Source organism: Antedon bifida, chromosome 4 (genome assembly GCF_963402885.1).
Source record: "Antedon bifida chromosome 4, ecAntBifi1.1, whole genome shotgun sequence".
Lineage (NCBI taxonomy): Eukaryota > Metazoa > Echinodermata > Crinoidea > Comatulida > Antedonidae > Antedon > Antedon bifida.
The window spans coordinates 27010709-27030495 of record NC_136229.1 but is presented as its reverse complement, the minus strand read 5'-3'; the positions used below and the strand labels follow the sequence as shown (position 1 = coordinate 27030495).

General features: G+C 33.8%; 1 protein-coding gene across 1 annotated transcript; it reads left to right on the top strand.

Annotated features, from left to right (window-relative positions):
- Window positions 1-171: 171 nt before the first annotated feature.
- LOC144839839 (uncharacterized) lies at window positions 172-19642 on the top strand. The gene is made up of 7 exons (XM_078695383.1): window positions 172-246; window positions 1417-1518; window positions 3063-3158; window positions 15102-15332; window positions 16173-16424; window positions 17010-17594; window positions 18073-19642. The coding sequence occupies exons 1-7, from the start codon at window positions 189-191 to the stop codon at window positions 18324-18326; spliced, it is 1578 nt and encodes a 525-aa protein (XP_078551509.1). The 5' UTR covers window positions 172-188; the 3' UTR covers window positions 18327-19642.
- Window positions 19643-19787: the final 145 nt, after the last annotated feature.

Sequence of the window (19787 nt, the reverse complement as noted above, 5' to 3'; positions counted from 1 at the left end):
TTCGCCAATTGGAAAAGAGGCTTCAATTCGCTCAGTTGTGTGACGCATGCGCATTTTCATCATGTTGGTTTGACTTTTGAAGAAAAAGACGGTGACGTATATTATAACGTTGCTAATTAATTTTTATTTGGGTGTTGCTTATAATACATTCTTATTTGCGCACCAACCAGCAACAAACAAAGACCAAAATGAAACTGGTATTCGTAATTTTGGTGGTTTCGTTTATTTTAAAAGTAGGCGAATCTGGTGAGTATCATTTCAGATTTTTATAATACAAATAATATAGGGGCCTACTATTAATTAATGACCTTTGGTCGAAATTTAATTAATTACTGTACTGTAGTATAAAGCATTAGTTACTTGCAAATCTTTATAAAATTGTGGAAGTCCACACACTTTAAACTTACAAATTATTGGAAAAATTACCGTACTCAACTTGAATCAAATGCTAAAGCTAAATGCTTGGTTCCCACTAGAGACGCAAGGATAATGTAAGTGATTTGATTGATTTTATTCGTTGCGTCTAACAACGCTTTTGAATAAAAATGTCTTACATCTCTCATTTCTACTTTATATGTTATTCCTTACACAACGAACCTTTATGGCAATGCGTCGCTATTCTATCAAAACCATGCAAATAATAACGACATTTTTAGATCATCAGCCAATCAGAAAACAGAAAATGATTTTTGTCGTACGTACGTATGTTACTGGTTCATAAGAGGTTTTGAATACCAGAATCGGAGTAAATTCCTCAGCTTAGACATTTCTTCAAAAAACCAGGCAAAACCTCGTAGGCTATGCCTTTTTAAAAATGTGAAATTATTAAAAACTAAAATACTTAAAAGGTCAGGGAGAAAATGGCAAAAGGCTTCCTACTTTTATCAGATATTCTATATTGTTTTGACAATTCTTGTAACATGACCACAGTGCTGATTTTTTTTTCATTTCCCCCCTAACTGTAAATCCAGTTATTTATATTATTGTCTTTCATAGTTTATTGATGGGTTTTTAGTTGTTCTTTAATTTAACCGTTTCTTTTGTCTTTTCTTGTCTCTTTAATAAAACTACAAAATGACCTATTTAAATATTTGGTTTTCATGTTTTCTGGGACAATAAATAATTAGTGACATATTTAGGCTTAGATGAACAGTGATACTTACGGTACCCCGTAATTTTACTGGATTTCTTCAAAATGCGTTGGATAGAAAATATATATTCTTTCCATGTATTTCCGTACCAACAAAACACAGTAGAAAGCGTTGACACAAGTTTAAAATTGACTTGTCCTATTCAAAATGTGTGTAATTTCCAAAGAACAATTCGAATGTTGCCTTTATATTATTTTATTTAATAATTTTTTTTAAAATTCCTGATATGTAAAATAGGACTTTATTATGATAAATTTGATTTCAGCTTATCTCTCCTTCAAGAAACCCACTTCATCTAAATCAGGTCATTCTGAGGAGGCAACTGATGGCAAAGACGGTATTGAGAGAGGCTGCACGCACACAGACGGTAGGCCTAATTACATACATCTATGTATTGGAGAAAAGTTCAGTTTATTCGATGATCATCCCCAATTGATATGACATTTTTAAAATATATTTTCTATATATTATATATATTTATTATATAAAATATTATCTATATATAAATTTACGTAAGGGCAAAATTCGGTAATTCGCGCGTTACTTCTAGAATGTTTACTCGATGGTATATCAAGTTGGTTCGTACTTTCGGTACTGACTTTAACCACCTGATGTAACCCTGTTTACTAATTAAATTGAGTTAGATAATTAGTTATTGACAAAACGAATTTAGGTTCAACGATTTGCCCCAAATAGGGGTGTTTTCCGATCGTGGTATACACTATCCAATGCATTGAGGAAGGCTGCACGCACTCCGGATATCCGGGTAGGTTTAATACATCTACTGTATTATCTTATATAGGGTTAAAGTTTAGTTTATTCGATGATGATCCTCAAGAATGTAAATTGATCTATTGGTTTCAAGTATGTTCGTCTTTTTGGTGGCCAGATGTATTTTGGAACTAGAATTTAATTCGTTACTTTTTTTGATTAATCATTTTTATAATGTTACTGAAATTAAATTTTTTAAACATGCACGTACGTTAACATACGATCGAAAAATATTGATGTATGCCATCCTATGACCTGAGAAGTGCCTATTCTATACCATATATTACATATACAGTATACTGTACAGTATATCTATACACAGTGTAGCATAGATGAAATTACGGACACGTCCACACATCATGTTCTAATTTGGTTTTGATAACTGACTGGTATGATGACATTATCAAAATAAACTTGAAGATGACAATTTCGAAAGATAATGAATTGAGCAAATAAATATAAGATTTGATAGAAAATGTGGCAGGCAGAAGCGCGGTGCACGCTCTTTGAAAGCAAATATTAAAATTTGAGGAAACCGGGTCCAAATAAACTAGATGCGCTCTGTTGAATGTGATAATCTATGACGAAAGAGAAAAAAAAACCCCAATTTTTTGGTGGCTAGTTGATGACGTCGCAATATTTTTTACGTCAAATGTGTACATGAATTCATATTTACAACTCAATGGCTTCCAGAATAAATGTTTTTAAAATGGGGGTTATTGTGCATTCTGGAGAATTATTTTCATTTTAAAAATTCCTTATTTTTTTTTCATTTTGAGCACTTTTGTGCAATTAATGTGAGCATTTTGTCATTTTTAACCTGCTCGTATAGTTTTATTTTAAGTCGGAATGGACTCATATTTGGTGAATGTACTAAGGATGGTCAGTAGAATGCGATTTGTACAAACATTTTTTAATTTTTATGTTTCTTAAGTTAAAAACGTATTTGTGCAAACCTACATAGACTCTGTACTATAATTCATGATCAATAGGCTTCCTCCTCTCTCAATTCAATTCAATTACTCTCTTTTCTTCAGCAATCCGTTTCTGCCTTAACCGGTTCATATCACTTTACTTCCATTAAAAACAATCCTGGGCGATCATTTCACGAATACCTACCTTTATTTTATTTGTTCACAGGAATGTCTACAGGTGAATGGTTAAGAGTAGATCTGGAAAAAGAGTATAACATAACAAGAGTCACGGTAATCAACCGCGTTTTATATGGAGAAAATCGTAAGTAGGCTTGTCTCTAATGCTTGATTACTCTGAGACGCAACGCAAGCACGTACGCGCAACAAAAGTGAGTTTACCATTCACAAGCGATAGATTATTCGACGTCATTATTGTACGTCATATGACCAGCTGAATTCAAAATGTAGGATTTTCATCTCTTTTGGTGTTATGTAGTTTATCAAAAGAGCACACATTTGTCGCTCATGTGCTCAACAATTGTAATAAAGTTCTATATCTATAGCGCGGTTAATTAATTGTTAACTCATCATATTGCGTTGGCAGGAATCACCTACATTGTCGTGGGTTACATTGCGTGCGAATTGCCGCGCGGTACAATAAAAACTGACTGATTAACAGCATACAAACTTGATCAAAATTTTTGAAAAAACCCTATTTCGTGGGGTGGGGGATTTGAGATCGTTTAACCTAAATTCGTTTTCAATCGTCACAAACTAATTATCTAGCTAAACTCAATTATTGAACAGGTTTACATTCGGTGGTTAATTTGTGAGTAAATCTATTATCATTGACTCACAGGCGCTCGGTCGGTCTACCAACAATGAATCCAATATTTCTTGTTTCACTACTTATGAATGATATGGTGTGTCGCTCCTCAACTCAAACTTTTATCACAGTAAATTAAAACAATTAATTTTAATTATTGATTCTCTTTATTAGATTTTGTTGATAACAGGCTCGTGGACGCTGAAGTAAAAATAAGTTCAGAAGAAGATATTGAAAGTGCAGACAAATGTGGCGAAAGTGTTACTGATACTGAATCGAGCCCAATCATTGATTTTCTGTGCCAGAAAGGAACCAGAGGTCGATATGTGTTCATATGGAATCCTAGACATGAATATTTAAACATTTGCGAGATACGTGTATATAACGAGTACCAACCTGAAATAAGTAGGTTTAAAATGCGGTATTATTATTGTTTAATGCACAAAATAATCCATATTTACAGTTAGTCGTTCACATGTAGGCTCGGATAAATGCAAGTGGAATTTGGTTTTGGCAATGAAGACTAGAAAGGTTTATATATGAATACCGCTCTGTTATTTGTGCAAAAATAAATGTAATTGTGCGTTACAATTAAGTGATCAATATTGGATAAGTGTTAATTTGGTTTAAACTTTTGACTACTATACTTAAGCTAATGTTTGAATTGGCCTGTAATATATTTATGACACTGTACAACACCTCCAGTTGTTGATTAAAATTAGGGTTTTTTAAACAAAAAAGTAACCATTCAAAACTTAATAATATATTGAGAACCACCCGTTGAATTAATTTACTAATGTACATACAATGTTTTATTTATTATGAATGTTGAATTTTATCTTATACTTTAATCGAACATATAATTAAAATCGTATAGATGAATGTAGAGTCAAAGAATTTGGTGAAGACTATCGAGGCATTGTGGCCATCACCAAGAACGGTCGAGTTTGTCAGAACTGGATGTCACATACTCCACACAATCATTCAGTTGTACAAGATCCAGATAATGGAATCGGTGATCATAATCTGTGCAGGAGTCCGATTGGCAATGCACATGGACCGTGGTGTTATACCAACGATGCAGATACTCGATGGGAATATTGTGACGTTGGTGAAGTTAACGAATACTGTCCACTTGGTATGTTTCTACGATTCTTCAATTTTGCGTGTAACGGCACCTACACGACACTCATAGTAGGCCTACTAGCAGCAGCTGTCATACTATAACACGGCTAAGCTTGTTAATCTGCTACTACTGCTCCACATTACGCCTGTAGTTTACTGCAACAATTACTTTCCTTGCTACTGTTTGCTACAATCTCACTACAATTGCTACTGTTGAAATGTGATGCTTTTCTATACTTGCTACTACCGCCACCACTGCTACCATATTTACTGCTATACCACTATTTTTACCTATTTCTATAATACATAAATTAATGCATGCTATATGACCGATTCTGTTGCTGGTGCCAGTGACGAGCTGTAGCTTGGTGGTTAACGTGCTTGTCATTCAAAGTACAGGGTTCAATCCTGACCTACTGCCAGGATTGTAACTCGACATGACTCTTTCTACACCCCCTAAGCCTAAAATAAGATATAGCATATAAGCACGATGAATGTATCCATCCTGTATTTGGCGAGTTTAAATTAATGAAAACAAGAATTAAGATAGTTTCTGAAACTACACTTTTTGCTTTTCAGAATCTGAAGATATTCCAAACCCTATAGGAATCGTAGCATTGGATTATACAACGTTACTATCATCAGACCAATACAGCTCTACATTGAACCCTAACGAAACACCAGGTTGTCCAACCACGGCGTTTAAAACAGACGTCTTTACAAGCCAATCTTTCACTTTATGTTTTCACTTTCACTCTGACTACAATTCGGTTGGGGATATTGTACGTCTTGGTAACAATGATCACTATCTTACTATTACACAAACCGTGACAGATTTGCACTTTTATCATTCTGAGGTAACTGTTAACTACAAAGATGATGTACTGACTCGAGCTTTCGTCTTACAACCAAACGTCTGGACTTTCATTGGTGTGACTTTCGATGGAAAGAACAAAAACATAAAACTGTGGAGGAATGGAGAAATTGCGAGCATTGGATATACGTCATTCACGAATTTGGAATTTGGACATGAAGATATTGCATTCACTACTACTGATACCGGTTTGGCCATGGTACAAGTATTCGATGAAGTGCTCAACGAAGTGGCAATGAAAGCGGCAAGAGATCTCCAGTTTAACAGTAAGTATATTTATAGTAATCGAAAGCTTTGCTTTGCATAAATGTTAAATTATATTTAAAAAAAACGAACCTGTTTTCAAAACACCAAAATGATGATCAGAATTCGCGCTTTGATCTTTGTGTAAATGCGCTATATAAATGATAATGTTAATTTGTTATTTATTAACAACCTCGATTAAAATAACCAATGTAGTAGAGCTGTAGTTTTGAGGTAAACATGCTTGCTATCCAATTCCAAGGTTCAGAGTTCAATTCTGACCGAGTGCTGCCAAGGATGTAACTCCTCCTATTAAACCCCTTAAGTCTCAATTTAATATTTTATAATTACAATTATTATAGCTTATCCGTCATTTAATTGGTTTAAGTTGTTATTGAATGTGTGAAATAAAATAAAGGTAAATCTAATCTTGATTGTGTTTCTTTTTTTAAAGAATTGAATTTTCGCCAACAAGCTATTTTTAGGAGAGTCGATGGAAATGAGCGTCTTCAAGGAACAACAATTTCTGAGCACACTTGTCAATCTATAATTAATTGCTCTCAATTGTGTCTTGGCAATGTGTTCTGCGAAGGCTTTTGGTATTACACAGGCAGATGCACGTTGTTGGGATGTGTTCAAATCTCAACAGGAAAAGAAGAGGAAATACTTGGTACATACTACCTGATTATTTAAAAATATATCTTGCGAAATATTACGATTTATTATTCAAGGTATATTTAATCAATCAGAGAAATCATACAGGCAGCCAAAGGCTGAATTTAGTACAATTTTACAGATATAAAAACTTTAAAACTAATAGCAATCAAACATTTAAAAACACGTAACATCTAGAAAAACATTAAAAGCTTAAAAAAGACAACTAGGAAACATTTTTTAAATTAACATTCAACGCCTGATAATAATACGTCTGATATATATTACAAATTTAGGATATTTAGAACAAAATCATGTTTGTCGCAGCATTTTTCTAAAATGTACTAAGTTATAGTAGTAGTATATATAATAGTTAACAACGTTGTTGCTTATTGTTTATTAATGTTGCAAAAAATGAATGGAGTATTACAAATTTTAATACATGTAAACTGTGAATTAAACTAGACCAAACATAAACAGTATGCATATGGTAAACATATATGCGTGTTTGGCTGTAAATTAGGCCTATTATAGGTTTAGAGTACTAGTATTTGATGTTTTTCAACAATTATTCACATTTATAAATAGAAACAATTATGTATCGTAAGAGAATCGTTATTACTGATTGGACCAACTGAATGATTGCGCTCTATCAAATTACTGCGCATAATGTTTTTGGTAAATTTAAATTGCTAGTAGGCTATATTATGATTATATATTTGCGGTTTTGTCTTTTAACTCTGCGATTCGGTAGTGAATATTAGTGCAGCTTGGATCATATTATATATAGTGCTAACTTTAGAATAATGTGATCGAAAATGATTGTGATCGTTAAAAATCTTAATCAAACAAGACAACTGGGTTTGACGAAATCTCACAAACGGTATTGTAAAGCCAAGTACTTGTTAATTATATTACTCTATCTCTTCAAGCTGTATGTGTATTGAAAGTAGTCCACGTATGTTGTAAAGCAAGTATCATCTTTATATCAAGACCAGTTTTAATGCACCCTTGTTTTCCCCTTAGTTCTCCTTTAAATTATAGATATAAAGCAAGCAGCAGTTATAGTATCTAAGGCCGACAGTTTTGCGACTTTGTAAACTCGACTATAATTTATAGATCCCAGCTGCTGGACCCAAAAAAACGTCTGGGAAAAGAGAGTCTATGAGGACTCACGGTTGAACGATTTTGGATTCTCGCCCTTTAATTTTTTGACGCGAATCAACAGACTGGAAAGAATTTTCTCACTTGAAGTCACGTTGTCTGTAGAGGGTATTCAGTTGCATGCCTTGAGGTCACACACACACACACAGAACATTAAAGTTAAAAATTGACCATTTTTAATGGGCATGTGATTCATAATTAAAGAACTATCTTTGATTTGTATGTATTTTTGGGATTAAAGGACATCTTTTTAATAGGGAATCATAAATATATCTGAAGAAAGAACAATGATTAATTTTAAAATGTCGAGCAGCGTTTTTTGTAAGAAATATTTCTTGTTTAATCTCGTTTGTCTTTCGATGTCTGTATAATATTAATATTTGTAATAGTGTCACTGATCATATCGTAATCAATTCTCGTTATCTTGACTCCCTAACTTTTAAAAATATTTATGCTCGCACAAACTCACTCAAATCTTCGCCTATCCATCGTTTCCCTGTTCTTTGGTCTTCTCTTCATTCCTCCCTCACAGACTCGTCTGTCCTTTTTTTCTCTTTCTGTTTTCCTCAGGCAGTTAAAACAACATTTTACTGATTCCTAAATCGACTCCGGTTTTATTTCTTTTTCTTTGTCCGCTTTTTCTTGTTTTTAAATTTTTAAATGTATATTGATTTTTTAATTTTATGTAGTTAAGTTCTTCTGGGGCCCCATACATTTTATAATATGGTGACTCTGCTGCTTTTGGGGTCCCAGGACATGATGTCGAATAAATAAATGAAATGAAATTATGTTGATCTTAAATAGAAAAGTCCACGTGTTTTGTAAATGGAAAGCAAACTCTAGCCTCGGCCTTTTTTGGTGTAATAATCATGAACCACTAAATATTAGGAAATAGCATTCCAATACCCCAGTTGATCCAGACATACAAACAAATTAAAATTGGCAAAGTCATTAATGTCATGAGAAAAGCGAAAGAAACTAAATAATGTGCTAACAAGCAAAATAAATACTATTTATCATAACTATTACTTATTAATTCTAAAACCTAGTCTATATTATACTTGCAAGCTTGATCAAACATAATGTTGCCTAATCTAAAATGGCAAACCTTTGTTTACAAACTTGATTTTGTCAATTAAACCGTTCTAAAGTTGTTATAGTTTAGACCAGACCAGTTGACAAACTGCAGAAGTTTAGTTTACAAGCTCCGAGTTGATAAACAAACATTTGGTAATGTTTGCTAGTGTAAACTAGGCTTTAGAATTAATACACCAAGAACAAATTCAGGTTTGTAAATTAAGTTTGCTAGTGTGGATTAATAGCTTTTAGGTTTTCAGAAACAATTGGTCTAAACTACTAAACTTGTCTTCGAACTCGTTTAAAAACTTACTAAGTGTAGACTATCATATACCTATAACTTAACTAGGTTTCTGTAGTTTCTGAAGCTTGTATAACTGTGGTCTACAGTAGCAAACTTGTCTTGCCAAACTCGTTTGAAAACGAATGTTTACTAAGACTTAGTTAACATCCGACTAGGTCTATAGGATTAACTCGTGCAAATCAGTAGGTTTTTAGAATTATGCATCAAAGTAGGCTAGAGTATATTTATCCGACATCTTGTACAATTGGTTGTTTGATCTAATAACTGAAACGTTTCATTACGATTAAATGTACATTATGTAATAATAATTACAAACACGAGTACATTTCATTCGTATATCGTATTTGATTAACTCATGCAAATCAGTAGGTTTTAGCAGTTTTCTGAAACAACTGTTCTACAGTAGCAGACTTGTCTTGTCAAACTCGTATGAAAACCAATTTTTACTAGGACTATGAACTAGGCCTTAGCTTAACTTGTACAAACCAGGGTTCAGAAGCTGCAAAGTTTACCAAACTCTGAGTTTGCAAACTAAGTTTGTTATTGTATAGAAGGTTTAATACACTATTATGTACTATTTCTTGTTGTCACTACTTTGATTTTACCATTAAAATATACAATGAAATATTGATTTTATGTGCATAATTGTTTGATTACAAGCACGACTAGGCCTACTACAGGCCCTACATTATTATTAAGCGATTAATTCATTTAGTCAAAGCTTTTATACATTTTCTATATTACGAATGCACTTTGAATTGAACATTTCGAAGAAAGAATTGTATGCGCTTGCGTATTCTATTATATATACTTTTTGCGAGGTGAATTCAAGGCTGTTGTTGACTATTTGAAATTCGCGAAAATCGAACATTAGAGAGGTTTCGCAACGCTACGAATACGATAACGAAAACGAATACGTCACGCACATGTATTCGTTTTCGTAAGCCTGCAAAAATCGAGGGCGCCGTCGATCCAAAAAAAAAAAATGTGACTGCGGTAAATTGAAATTCGAAGCGCAGCAGGTACGTGTTGCTTGGCTGCCTAGGCCTAGCGTAACATCAAAGCGAGTGAGCACTTTAAAAACTGCTATTTATCAAAATCGACTTGTTATTTTAGTAAATTACTTTTAGTAAATTACTTTCAATAAATCTATAATTATATTATAATCATGAATCATTTCTGATTCAAATGCAAAATGTGGAAAATAATCAAAAACTATACTCGTTTTGTAGTTACGAATATGACTGGTGATATTCGTCAACACAAATACGCTTTACGAATATGAAATGGGGATCAGCTCAAAAGTTTCATAAATGTATGACGTATCCGTTTTCGTTATCGTATTCGTAGCGTTGCGAAACCTCCCTATTGGTTGTGCTTTTTACCGCGTCACAAGCAGTAGATGAAAATATGAATACGCATGCGCTTTAGTCAACGCTTTCCAATTCGCATGAATCTTGAACAGATTTATAACTTTGCTATTCATGGTTACTAACGTATAAACGGGTTAGTATTTCTATCGGGTGTTAAGAACAAGTACTTTATTTGTGATCCAACCAGCAACAAATGGACACCAAAATGAAACTTGTCTGCGTTTTATTTGTGATTTTGTCTCTTTTGAAAGTTGGCGAATCTGGTGAGTAGGCTATCTTTCATTTCATACATAATTAATAATAAAATGGTAAGAATAAGAGTGTGTTTTATGTGCCGTTTTCAACAACAGTGATAAGAAAGGAAGAAGATTTTGTTTTCAATGTCAATATTGCCGCGCTTATTCGAACTACTTTCTGTGAATAATTATTTAAATAGGTGTTTTAAAATGCCAAGGACATTATCCTACATAAAATAAGAACAAAACAAATCAATAGAACATTTACAAATTGGCAAATTAAGAGTATATTTGACGTTGGAAAAATATACTTTATAATGTTACACTAAATTTTATACTGAACATTTTTCACGGTGCTCTTTTAGAAACAAGGGTTTAGCGCTTAAAAAAAGATATATAATTGGAGATATTGGGAACCGTAACTCAAATCCCAAATCTTGTAAATAGTACGGTACACCGGGGTAACCCAGCCCCTATACTCATCTAGAACGACTTTAAAGTGCACACGAGCATTTGTGTAGGGCCAACACTCTGAAGCTACGGTTTATAATCTTTATCCGAGGAGACTCGTTCTACCACCAGAACCATAGAAAGAGTTAGCATCGAAACCTTGACATGAGGCTGTGGATTACGGTTCCACGTCTTAAACCTCACTCCTCCACTCCCTCCCCCACTCACTCCTCCACTCCCTCCCCCACTCACTCCTCCACTCCCTCCCCCACTCACTCATTCACTCATCTTATCACTTTTCTTAAATAACCATTCGTTTTTATCTAGAGTTAACTAGAGTTAACTAATTATTGAAAATAAAATATTCTATATCAATTGCTGGGACCTTCAAGACTTATCAACGGTGAGGTCATTAACGAGACGGACACAACGAAATGATAAATGGTTTCGGATTTATCAAAGCACCGGACAAAACTCTGGAGATTATGGTATTGTGCCTTAGGGCACACGTTTTTAGTGTTAGGCATCAAAGTAGGCTAGAGTATATTTATACAAAAGCTAGTACAATTGTTTGTTTGATCTAATAATTGAAACGTTACATTACGATTAAATGTACATTATGTAATAATAATTAAAAGCACGAGTACATTTCCTTCGTATAAATGTAGGTCGATTTTCGATATGAATAGATTTCTAAATCGGAAAAGAAATGTAGGATCATTATCTTTTTAACTGTTATGACCAAGAAGATTTTGTTTTCAATGTCAAAATAGTGCTGCGCTTATTCGAACTACTTTCTGTGAATAAGTATTTAAATAGATGTTTTAAAATGCCAAGGAAATTTGAGTTAGTGTTTACTAAACATTGATCGATTTTCGATATGAACAGATTTCTAAATCGGAAAAAGACCATTATCTTTAAACTGTTACGAACAAGCTTCTATATCTGGACCTCCCGGTTGTTAATAACATGGACGAAGAATTCCCTCAAAATGCTATGTTATATTTACAGTTGACTGGTCCTGATGACGTTTGTCATCTCTGTAATTATATGGCTTTGATCGTAGTAGGTATACAAAACCATGTCTGTATGTTTTTTTATTTATTTATTTCAAAAACCTCCCGAAGGAGAAGCATAAAATACAAATATTTAAAATACAAGATACCTATACCTATCAACATCGTTCAAAAATAAAAAGTACTTTACACTATCACAGATTCCATGATTAATACAGTACCCTATAGTTAAATATGATTTAACATGCAAGCGATACTTGAAAATAAAAAATAAATTTAGTAAAAGAAAAAATAAATAAAAATAAACAATTATATATAAAAGAAAAACAGTTGTTTATAGGTTAAACCAATCGATTTTGTCGTGAAATGTAGAGAGTTTATTGCAATGAATTAAGTTGAGTGAGGAAATGAATACAAAATAGTTAGGCCTACTGTATTTATAACGTTTTATAAAGAAAATTACAAAGTTCTTTCTATTTGTAAAGTTATAAGATTGGAGGGAACATACAATGTGCAACCCAACGCAACGAGTATTATTTCAATATAGAATTATTTCAGTTATCACTACAATTTCACTTTCCCTATTACAATTAAGTGACATTAATAAACATCCGATTATTAAATGTGTTATTTTAAAAATTAAAATTACGTTTTTATTATTTCAGCGTATCTCTCCTTCAAGAAACCCACGTCATCGAAATCAGGTCATTCTAAAGAGGCAACTGACGGCAAAGACGGTATTGAGAGTGGATGCACGCACACAGACGGTAGGCCTAATTACATACATCTATGTATTGGAGAAAAGTTCAGTTTATTCGATGATCATCCCCAAATGATATGAAATGTGTTAAATATATATTTTTAGATAGATTCGTACTGACACCTTTTCGAAGAAACGGGAAATTGGCGTGGAGGTTTATAGATGTGTCCGCTTATACGAGAAGTTCGAATAAGGATCACAATGTTTTAAGCTGTGACCGATAAAAGACCTCTCTTTTCTTAGTTATTATATTTATATTCCATAAAAGTTTATCTCTGCTCTACTCGAAAACAACTCGATCCCTTATGATGTATCAGTAGAAACAAAAACAAATATCGAACATGCACAGGCAAATAAACCTATAAACCCTGTAGGCCTACTAGAATTCATGATCAATAGGCTTCCTCCTCTCTTTCTAATTTCTCCTTCTTCAAACACCCCCTTATTCTGTCTGAACTCCGGTTCATATCACTTTACTTCCTTTAAAAACGATCCTGGGCGATCATTTCACGAATACCTGTATCTTTATTCTATTTACAGGCACGTCCACGGGTGAATGGTTAAGAGTAGATCTGGAAAAAGAATATAACATAACAAGAGTCACTGTAATCAACCGCGTTCAATATGCATATGGTAAGTAGGCTTGTCTCTAATGCTTGATTACCACTGAGACGCAACGCAAGCACGTATGTTGCGTCGCACTTAATAATAATAATTGTCATACTTTGTAATACCTGTCGCACTTTGTAACAAAGTTGTCGCACTTTGTAATACCTGTCGCACTTTGTAACAAAGTTGTCGCACTTTGTTATACCTGTCGCACTTTGTAATAAAAGTTGTCGCACTTTGTTATACCTGTCGCACTTTGTAACAAAGTTGTCGCACTTTGTTATACCTGTCGCACTTTGTAATAAAAGTTGTCGCACTTTGTTATACCTGTCGCACTTTGTAACAAAGTTGTCGCACTTTGTTATACCTGTCGCACTTTGTAATAAAAGTTGTCGCACTTTGTAATACCTGTCGCACTTTGTAATACCTGTCATACTTTGTAATACCTGTCGCACTTTGTAACAAAGTTGTCGCACTTTGTAATACCTGTCGGACTTTGTAATAAAAGTTGTCGCACTTTGTAATAACCGAACTGTCGCACTTTGTAATAACCGTCTGTCACAATTTGTAACACATGCTTGTCACACTTTGTAATTTCGTTGATAGACTATAAATACATTACAGGTACCATTAACACTGACTGATTAACAACATTCAAACTTTATTTAATTTTATTGAAAGCACCCTATTTCGGGGGCAAATCGTTTAACCTAAATTCGATTTAATCGTCATGAACTAATTCTCTAGCTCTGTTCTGAATTATTGAACAGGTTTACATTTGATGGTTAAACTCTGTGAGTAAATCTATTTGTCATAGGATCTCTTTTGGTGTTATGTAGGTTATCACATTCAAAAGAGCACATTTTTGTCGCTCATGTGCCCAACAATTGTAATAACGTTCTATATCTATAGCGCGGTTAATTATTGTCAACGCATCATTTTGCGTTGGCAGGAATCACCTACATCGTCGTGGGTTACATTGCGTGCGAATTGCGCGGATTATTTCGGGGGCAAACGGTTTAATTTTAATCGTCATAAACTAATTCTCTAGCTAAACTCAATTATTGAACAGGTTTTTACATTTGGTGGTTAAAATCTGTAAGCAAATCTATTACGAGTCAAATGGCAGAGCGGTTAAGGCAGGGACACCGTTTACCGTACCTAAAGAGCCAACAACATCGGCAAGGGTTCGAGGCCGACTCACTTCTAGTTCTGGTGGTAGAACAAATCTTCTCGGATAAGGACTATACACCGTAGGTCCAGTGTACACAGTTATAACCTGCACTTTAAAGAACCCATTTCATTATTCGAGAAGAGTAGGGGGTTACCCCGGTGAACTGGTTCACAAAATAGCCCCTGTATCAGGGGGATTACCACCTATCTGATAGGACAGTGATTATTTTGCTAGTGGTAATCATTGGCCACATTGCCTAAAGACATAAATTAAAAAACAATTATGATTGACTCACATACCCTCGGCCGGTCTACCAACGAACGAATTTTATCACAGTACATTCAAACAATCAATTTTAATTATTGATTACTCTTTATTAGATTTGGTTGATAACAGGCTTGAAGGTGCTGAAGTAAAAACAAGTTCAGAAGCAGATATTGACAGTGCAGAAAAATGTGGCGAAAGTGTTACTGATACTGAATCAAGCCCAATCATTGATTTTCTGTGCCAGAAAGGAACCAGAGGTCGATATGTGTTTATATGGAATCCCAGAGAAGAATATTTGCATATTTGTGAGATGCGTGTATATAACGAGGCCGAACCTGAAATAAGTAGGTTTAAAAATGCGTATTATATTTTTATATTAACAACATAACAAATTAAAGGCCATAATACAATTATTGTATCGATTGTTGGTATTGTATCTATATTTCTCCAGTCAGAGAGATATTTGGTAATACAACATCACATGTGTTTCACATGTATTTTCTTATTGTATAAAACACTTAACCTTACTTAATACATGCACAACATATGATACAAATGAGATGCTGGATTACCAAATATTTCTATGGTACTGGGCAAATTGCAGTATGTATGAAAATGGTTGCGTTATTTGCAACAAAGCTTATAGGCATTATACAGTATAGGGAGAAGCAGTTGCTATTCAACGTATGGTAATATCCTTGTTGTTTGTGTTTGCAAACATATGCTCCATAACTCCAAAATGTATTGTAGATGGAGAAGCATTCTATATACTTAAGTTTAGAGTTTACGATTTTTCTTTTTCTGTTTATAAGTTTATTAATATGGATGATATTTCCGAAATAAAAAGAAATTGAATTGAATAATAGTGGTGTCACCAAGAAAGCAATTAAATTGTGTCATAAAGTGATCAATGATATTCGATACTAAGTTTTTAAATTTTGTACTTTTACTACTACTATACTACTTCAAAAAAATGTTTCGAATAGACTTTCATTACTTTATACAGCACCACCAGTCGTATTGTTTTTATTTTATAGTAGGTTTATTTTTGTTTTAAAAAAGTATTGAAAACTATTTGGACCACCAGATGAATTTATCTAATAATATTTGATAATTTAAGCATTGTACGATCCACGATTATACATTGTTCCATTTTAATCGATACTTTAATGATAATCTTATAGACGAATGCAGATTAACTGAATCTGGTGAAGATTATCGAGGCATTGTGGCCATCACCAAGAACGGTCGAGTTTGTCAGAACTGGATGTCTCATCCTCATCCTGTTATACAAGATCCAGATAAAGGAATTGGTGATCATAATCTGTGCAGGAACCCGGATGGCAAAGCAGGAGGACCGTGGTGTTATACCAACGATGCAGATACTGAATGGGAATATTGTGACGTTGGTGAAATGAACGAATACTGTCCACTTGGTATGTTTCTACGTTTTTTCTTCAACTTTGCGTGTAACGGCACCTATACGACACTCATAGTAGGCCTACTAGCAGCAGCTGTCATACTATAACACGGCTAAGCTTGTTAACCTCTGCTACTACTGCTCCACATTACGCCTGTTGTTTACTGCAACAATTACTTTCCTTACTACTGTTTGCTACAATCTCACTACAATTTCTACTGCTGAAATGTGATGCTTTTCTATACTTGCTACTACCGCCACCACTACTACCATATTTACTGCTAGTTCATGCATGCTATAATACATAAATTCATGCATGCTACTGTATAATACATAAGTTCTCCAACATGAACGATTCTGTTGCTGGTGCCAATGACTAGCTGTAGCTTAGTGGTTAACGTACTTGTCATCCAATGTACAGGATTCAATCCTGACCTACTGCCAGGATTGTAACTCGACATGACTCTTTCTACACCCCCTAAGCCTCTAATAAGATATAGCATATCAGCACGATGAATGTATCCATCCTGTATTTGGCGAGTTTAAATTAATGAAAAGAAGAATTAAGATCGTTTCTGAAACTACACTTTTTGCTTTTCAGATTCTGAAGATATTCCAAATCCTATAGGAATAGTAGCACTGGATTATGCAGCGTTACTATCATCAGACCAATACAGCTCTACATTGAACCTTAACGAAACACCAAGTTGTCCCACCAATAAAAATCGCATTGATATCAAGACGTCGTTTACAGCAAGTGTCTTTACCAGTAAATCTTTCACCTTAGGTTTTCACTTTCACTCTGACAACAACTCGGTCGGGGATATTGTACGTCTTGGTAACACTGATCATTACCTTACTATTACACAAACCGTGTCAGATTTGCAGTTTTATCATTCTGAGGTAACGGTTTACTACAATGATACTGTACTGACTCGAGCTTTTGTCTTACAACCGAACGTCTGGACTTTCATTGGTGTGACCTTCGATGGAAAGAACAAAAATATAAAACTCTGGAGGAATGGAGAAATTGCCAGTATCGGATATACTTCATTCACGAATTTGGAATTTGAACATAAAGAAGTTGTCGTGAAGGCTACTGACACCAGTTTAGCCATGGTACAAGTGTACAATGAAGTGCTCAACGAATTGGCTATGAAAGCGGCAAGAGATCTCCAGTTTAATAGTAGGTTTTGTGTTCATCAGTTAAATAAAACTCTTCTTTTGCCATGAAATCGTTAGTGGCGCCACGAAGTGAAACTAACTGCTTACTAGTTTGATGGTATCAATACGTTTCACGTTTAGTAGAGAGCTTCACAAAACACATCATATTTAGTTCAACAATTTTCATTTAGATGCTTTATCTACACGCCTGTAAAGCGAGACAACATAGCTATTAAAAGATGAATTTGTAATCTTGTTGATTGATGAACCACTATTTTAAGGCCTAAAAAAAAAAAAATCATTCTAGTAGTAGTCACCAACGAAATTGTTATGGTCTTAATTTGTCTTTTAATAGATTTGCTCACCTTTCTACTCCTCTTTCTATAATCCTCTCAACCAAGCCGTCATCCAACTATCATTAACATTTAAATTAAGCAAATAATTTTCAATTACATGTAATAAATAATTTGCTGTTATTGTATTACTACTTTTTTTTCTAGAATTAAAGTTCCGCCAACAAGCTACCTTGAAGAAAGTCTTCAATAATGAGCGCGTTCATGGTCAAACAATATCTGAGCACAATTGTCGATATTTGATACAATGCTCTCAATTGTGTCTGGGAAATATTTTCTGCGAAGGGTTTTGGTATTACACAGGCAGATGCACGTTGTTGGGATGTGTTCAGATCTCAACTGGAAAAGAAGATGAAATACTTGGTACATACTACCTGAAGGATCGTAATAAATTCATTTAAGGAGATAATAGTATGATTTATTGATGACAGTTTTCTTGTATTTTAGGGTATTTTAGTCGATATCGGATTAATGGTAGAGAGGAATTAACAATATCGTTTCTAATTATTCATTGTCTAATCGTTCTCTGTATGATCTTCAAATTCAGTATTAATGTTGGATTCTATCAAGTAGAGAAACCCATTGCAATCAAGTGTTCGATGTTTGGGCACTCCCTATAGGCCTAGGCGAGGTTGTAGTCACCAGAATAGGCATCATCCGCGGCAGTTTTTGAATTGAATATTTAATATTTTATGTCATTGTCTCATTATGCACACACATACTATATAACGTACACACAATATATTTATTTTGTATTGTAAGTAGAAAATTGGTTCATTGAGCACCATGGAAAAATAGTTTTAGCAGAAATTAGCAATATCAACTGTACAATAGCGCAATAGCAGTTTCAGCAGCTTAAACAACAGTAAAAGTATTATAAAAGTAAAGTTTTTTAGCAGAAATTAGCAACATCATTAAAATAGCAAGAGCAATTAAAGCACATTATAAGCAGTTTATTTTAGCGTAAGAAAACGACAAAAGAGTGCACTGCAATAGTCAGTTTTCATTTTTTTAGCAATATCAATGGCAAAATAAAGTAGTATCAAGTAAACTAGTAGCAATTGGTACAATTTGTACAACAGCAATAAGAATGCTAAAAAAGAGTAGTTCAACTGGCCAAAACAGACATCGGTAGTAATGACGTGTTCGCAAGCAATGTTCCCATCGTTGTTAAGTTTTTATTGATGGTAGCAAATTGAAATATAGATTAAGCAGTGAAAAATATCAGCGCTAGTAAAGTGCAGAATAGCTGATTTAAAGTTTAAAGAAAGCATAAACAATGAAACAATGATTATATAACGGATATATTTGCTTAAGTTTGCAAAATTAGCTAAATATTTAGATGCTACATTATTCTGTTTTGTTATGCTTAGACCACCAATCCAGATAAGAAAAAAATATGAAGATTTATTCATTTTGTTATGAGTTTTTGTTACACAATCAAACAATCCTAGGACAAAATGCTTATATCTTAAGCAAGGACTAGTCAATGCAAAATGAAAATGGCAAGGCAGATGCAAAAATATAACGGTTACAAATATATATATCCAAAAAAAGTTGTGTTCACCCTGGAGGGAAAATGTGTGTGGATAAAGGTGGTGTTCACAAAAGAGAAAACAAAACAATCATGTGCATGTAATTTGATGTATTTTTCTTGTAGTTTTATTGTCTTTTATTGTCATAATTATGTCAAACAAAATGAATTTCTATTTTAAGTGGACCAATAAAATTTCTTGAATCTTGAATCAATATGCGCAAGTGGACGTTTATTTATATTAATATAAACAGTTTCTGTTAGTGATGACCTTCTACTTTTTTGTGGCATGAAGTCTAGCTTAAAACCTAGTCTACAATAGCAAAAT

Bases quoted from the DNA above. Each gene is read 5' to 3' on its own strand.
- LOC144839839 (XM_078695383.1), top strand. From the start codon at position 189: ATGAAACTGGTATTCGTAATTTTGGTGGTTTCGTTTATTTTAAAAGTA. The intron at 247-1,416 runs GTGAGTATCATT...ATTTGATTTCAG, and splicing joins TTTAAAAGTAGGCGAATCTG to CTTATCTCTCCTTCAAGAAA. The intron at 15,333-16,172 runs GTAGGTTTAAAA...ATAATCTTATAG, and splicing joins CGAGGCCGAACCTGAAATAA to ACGAATGCAGATTAACTGAA.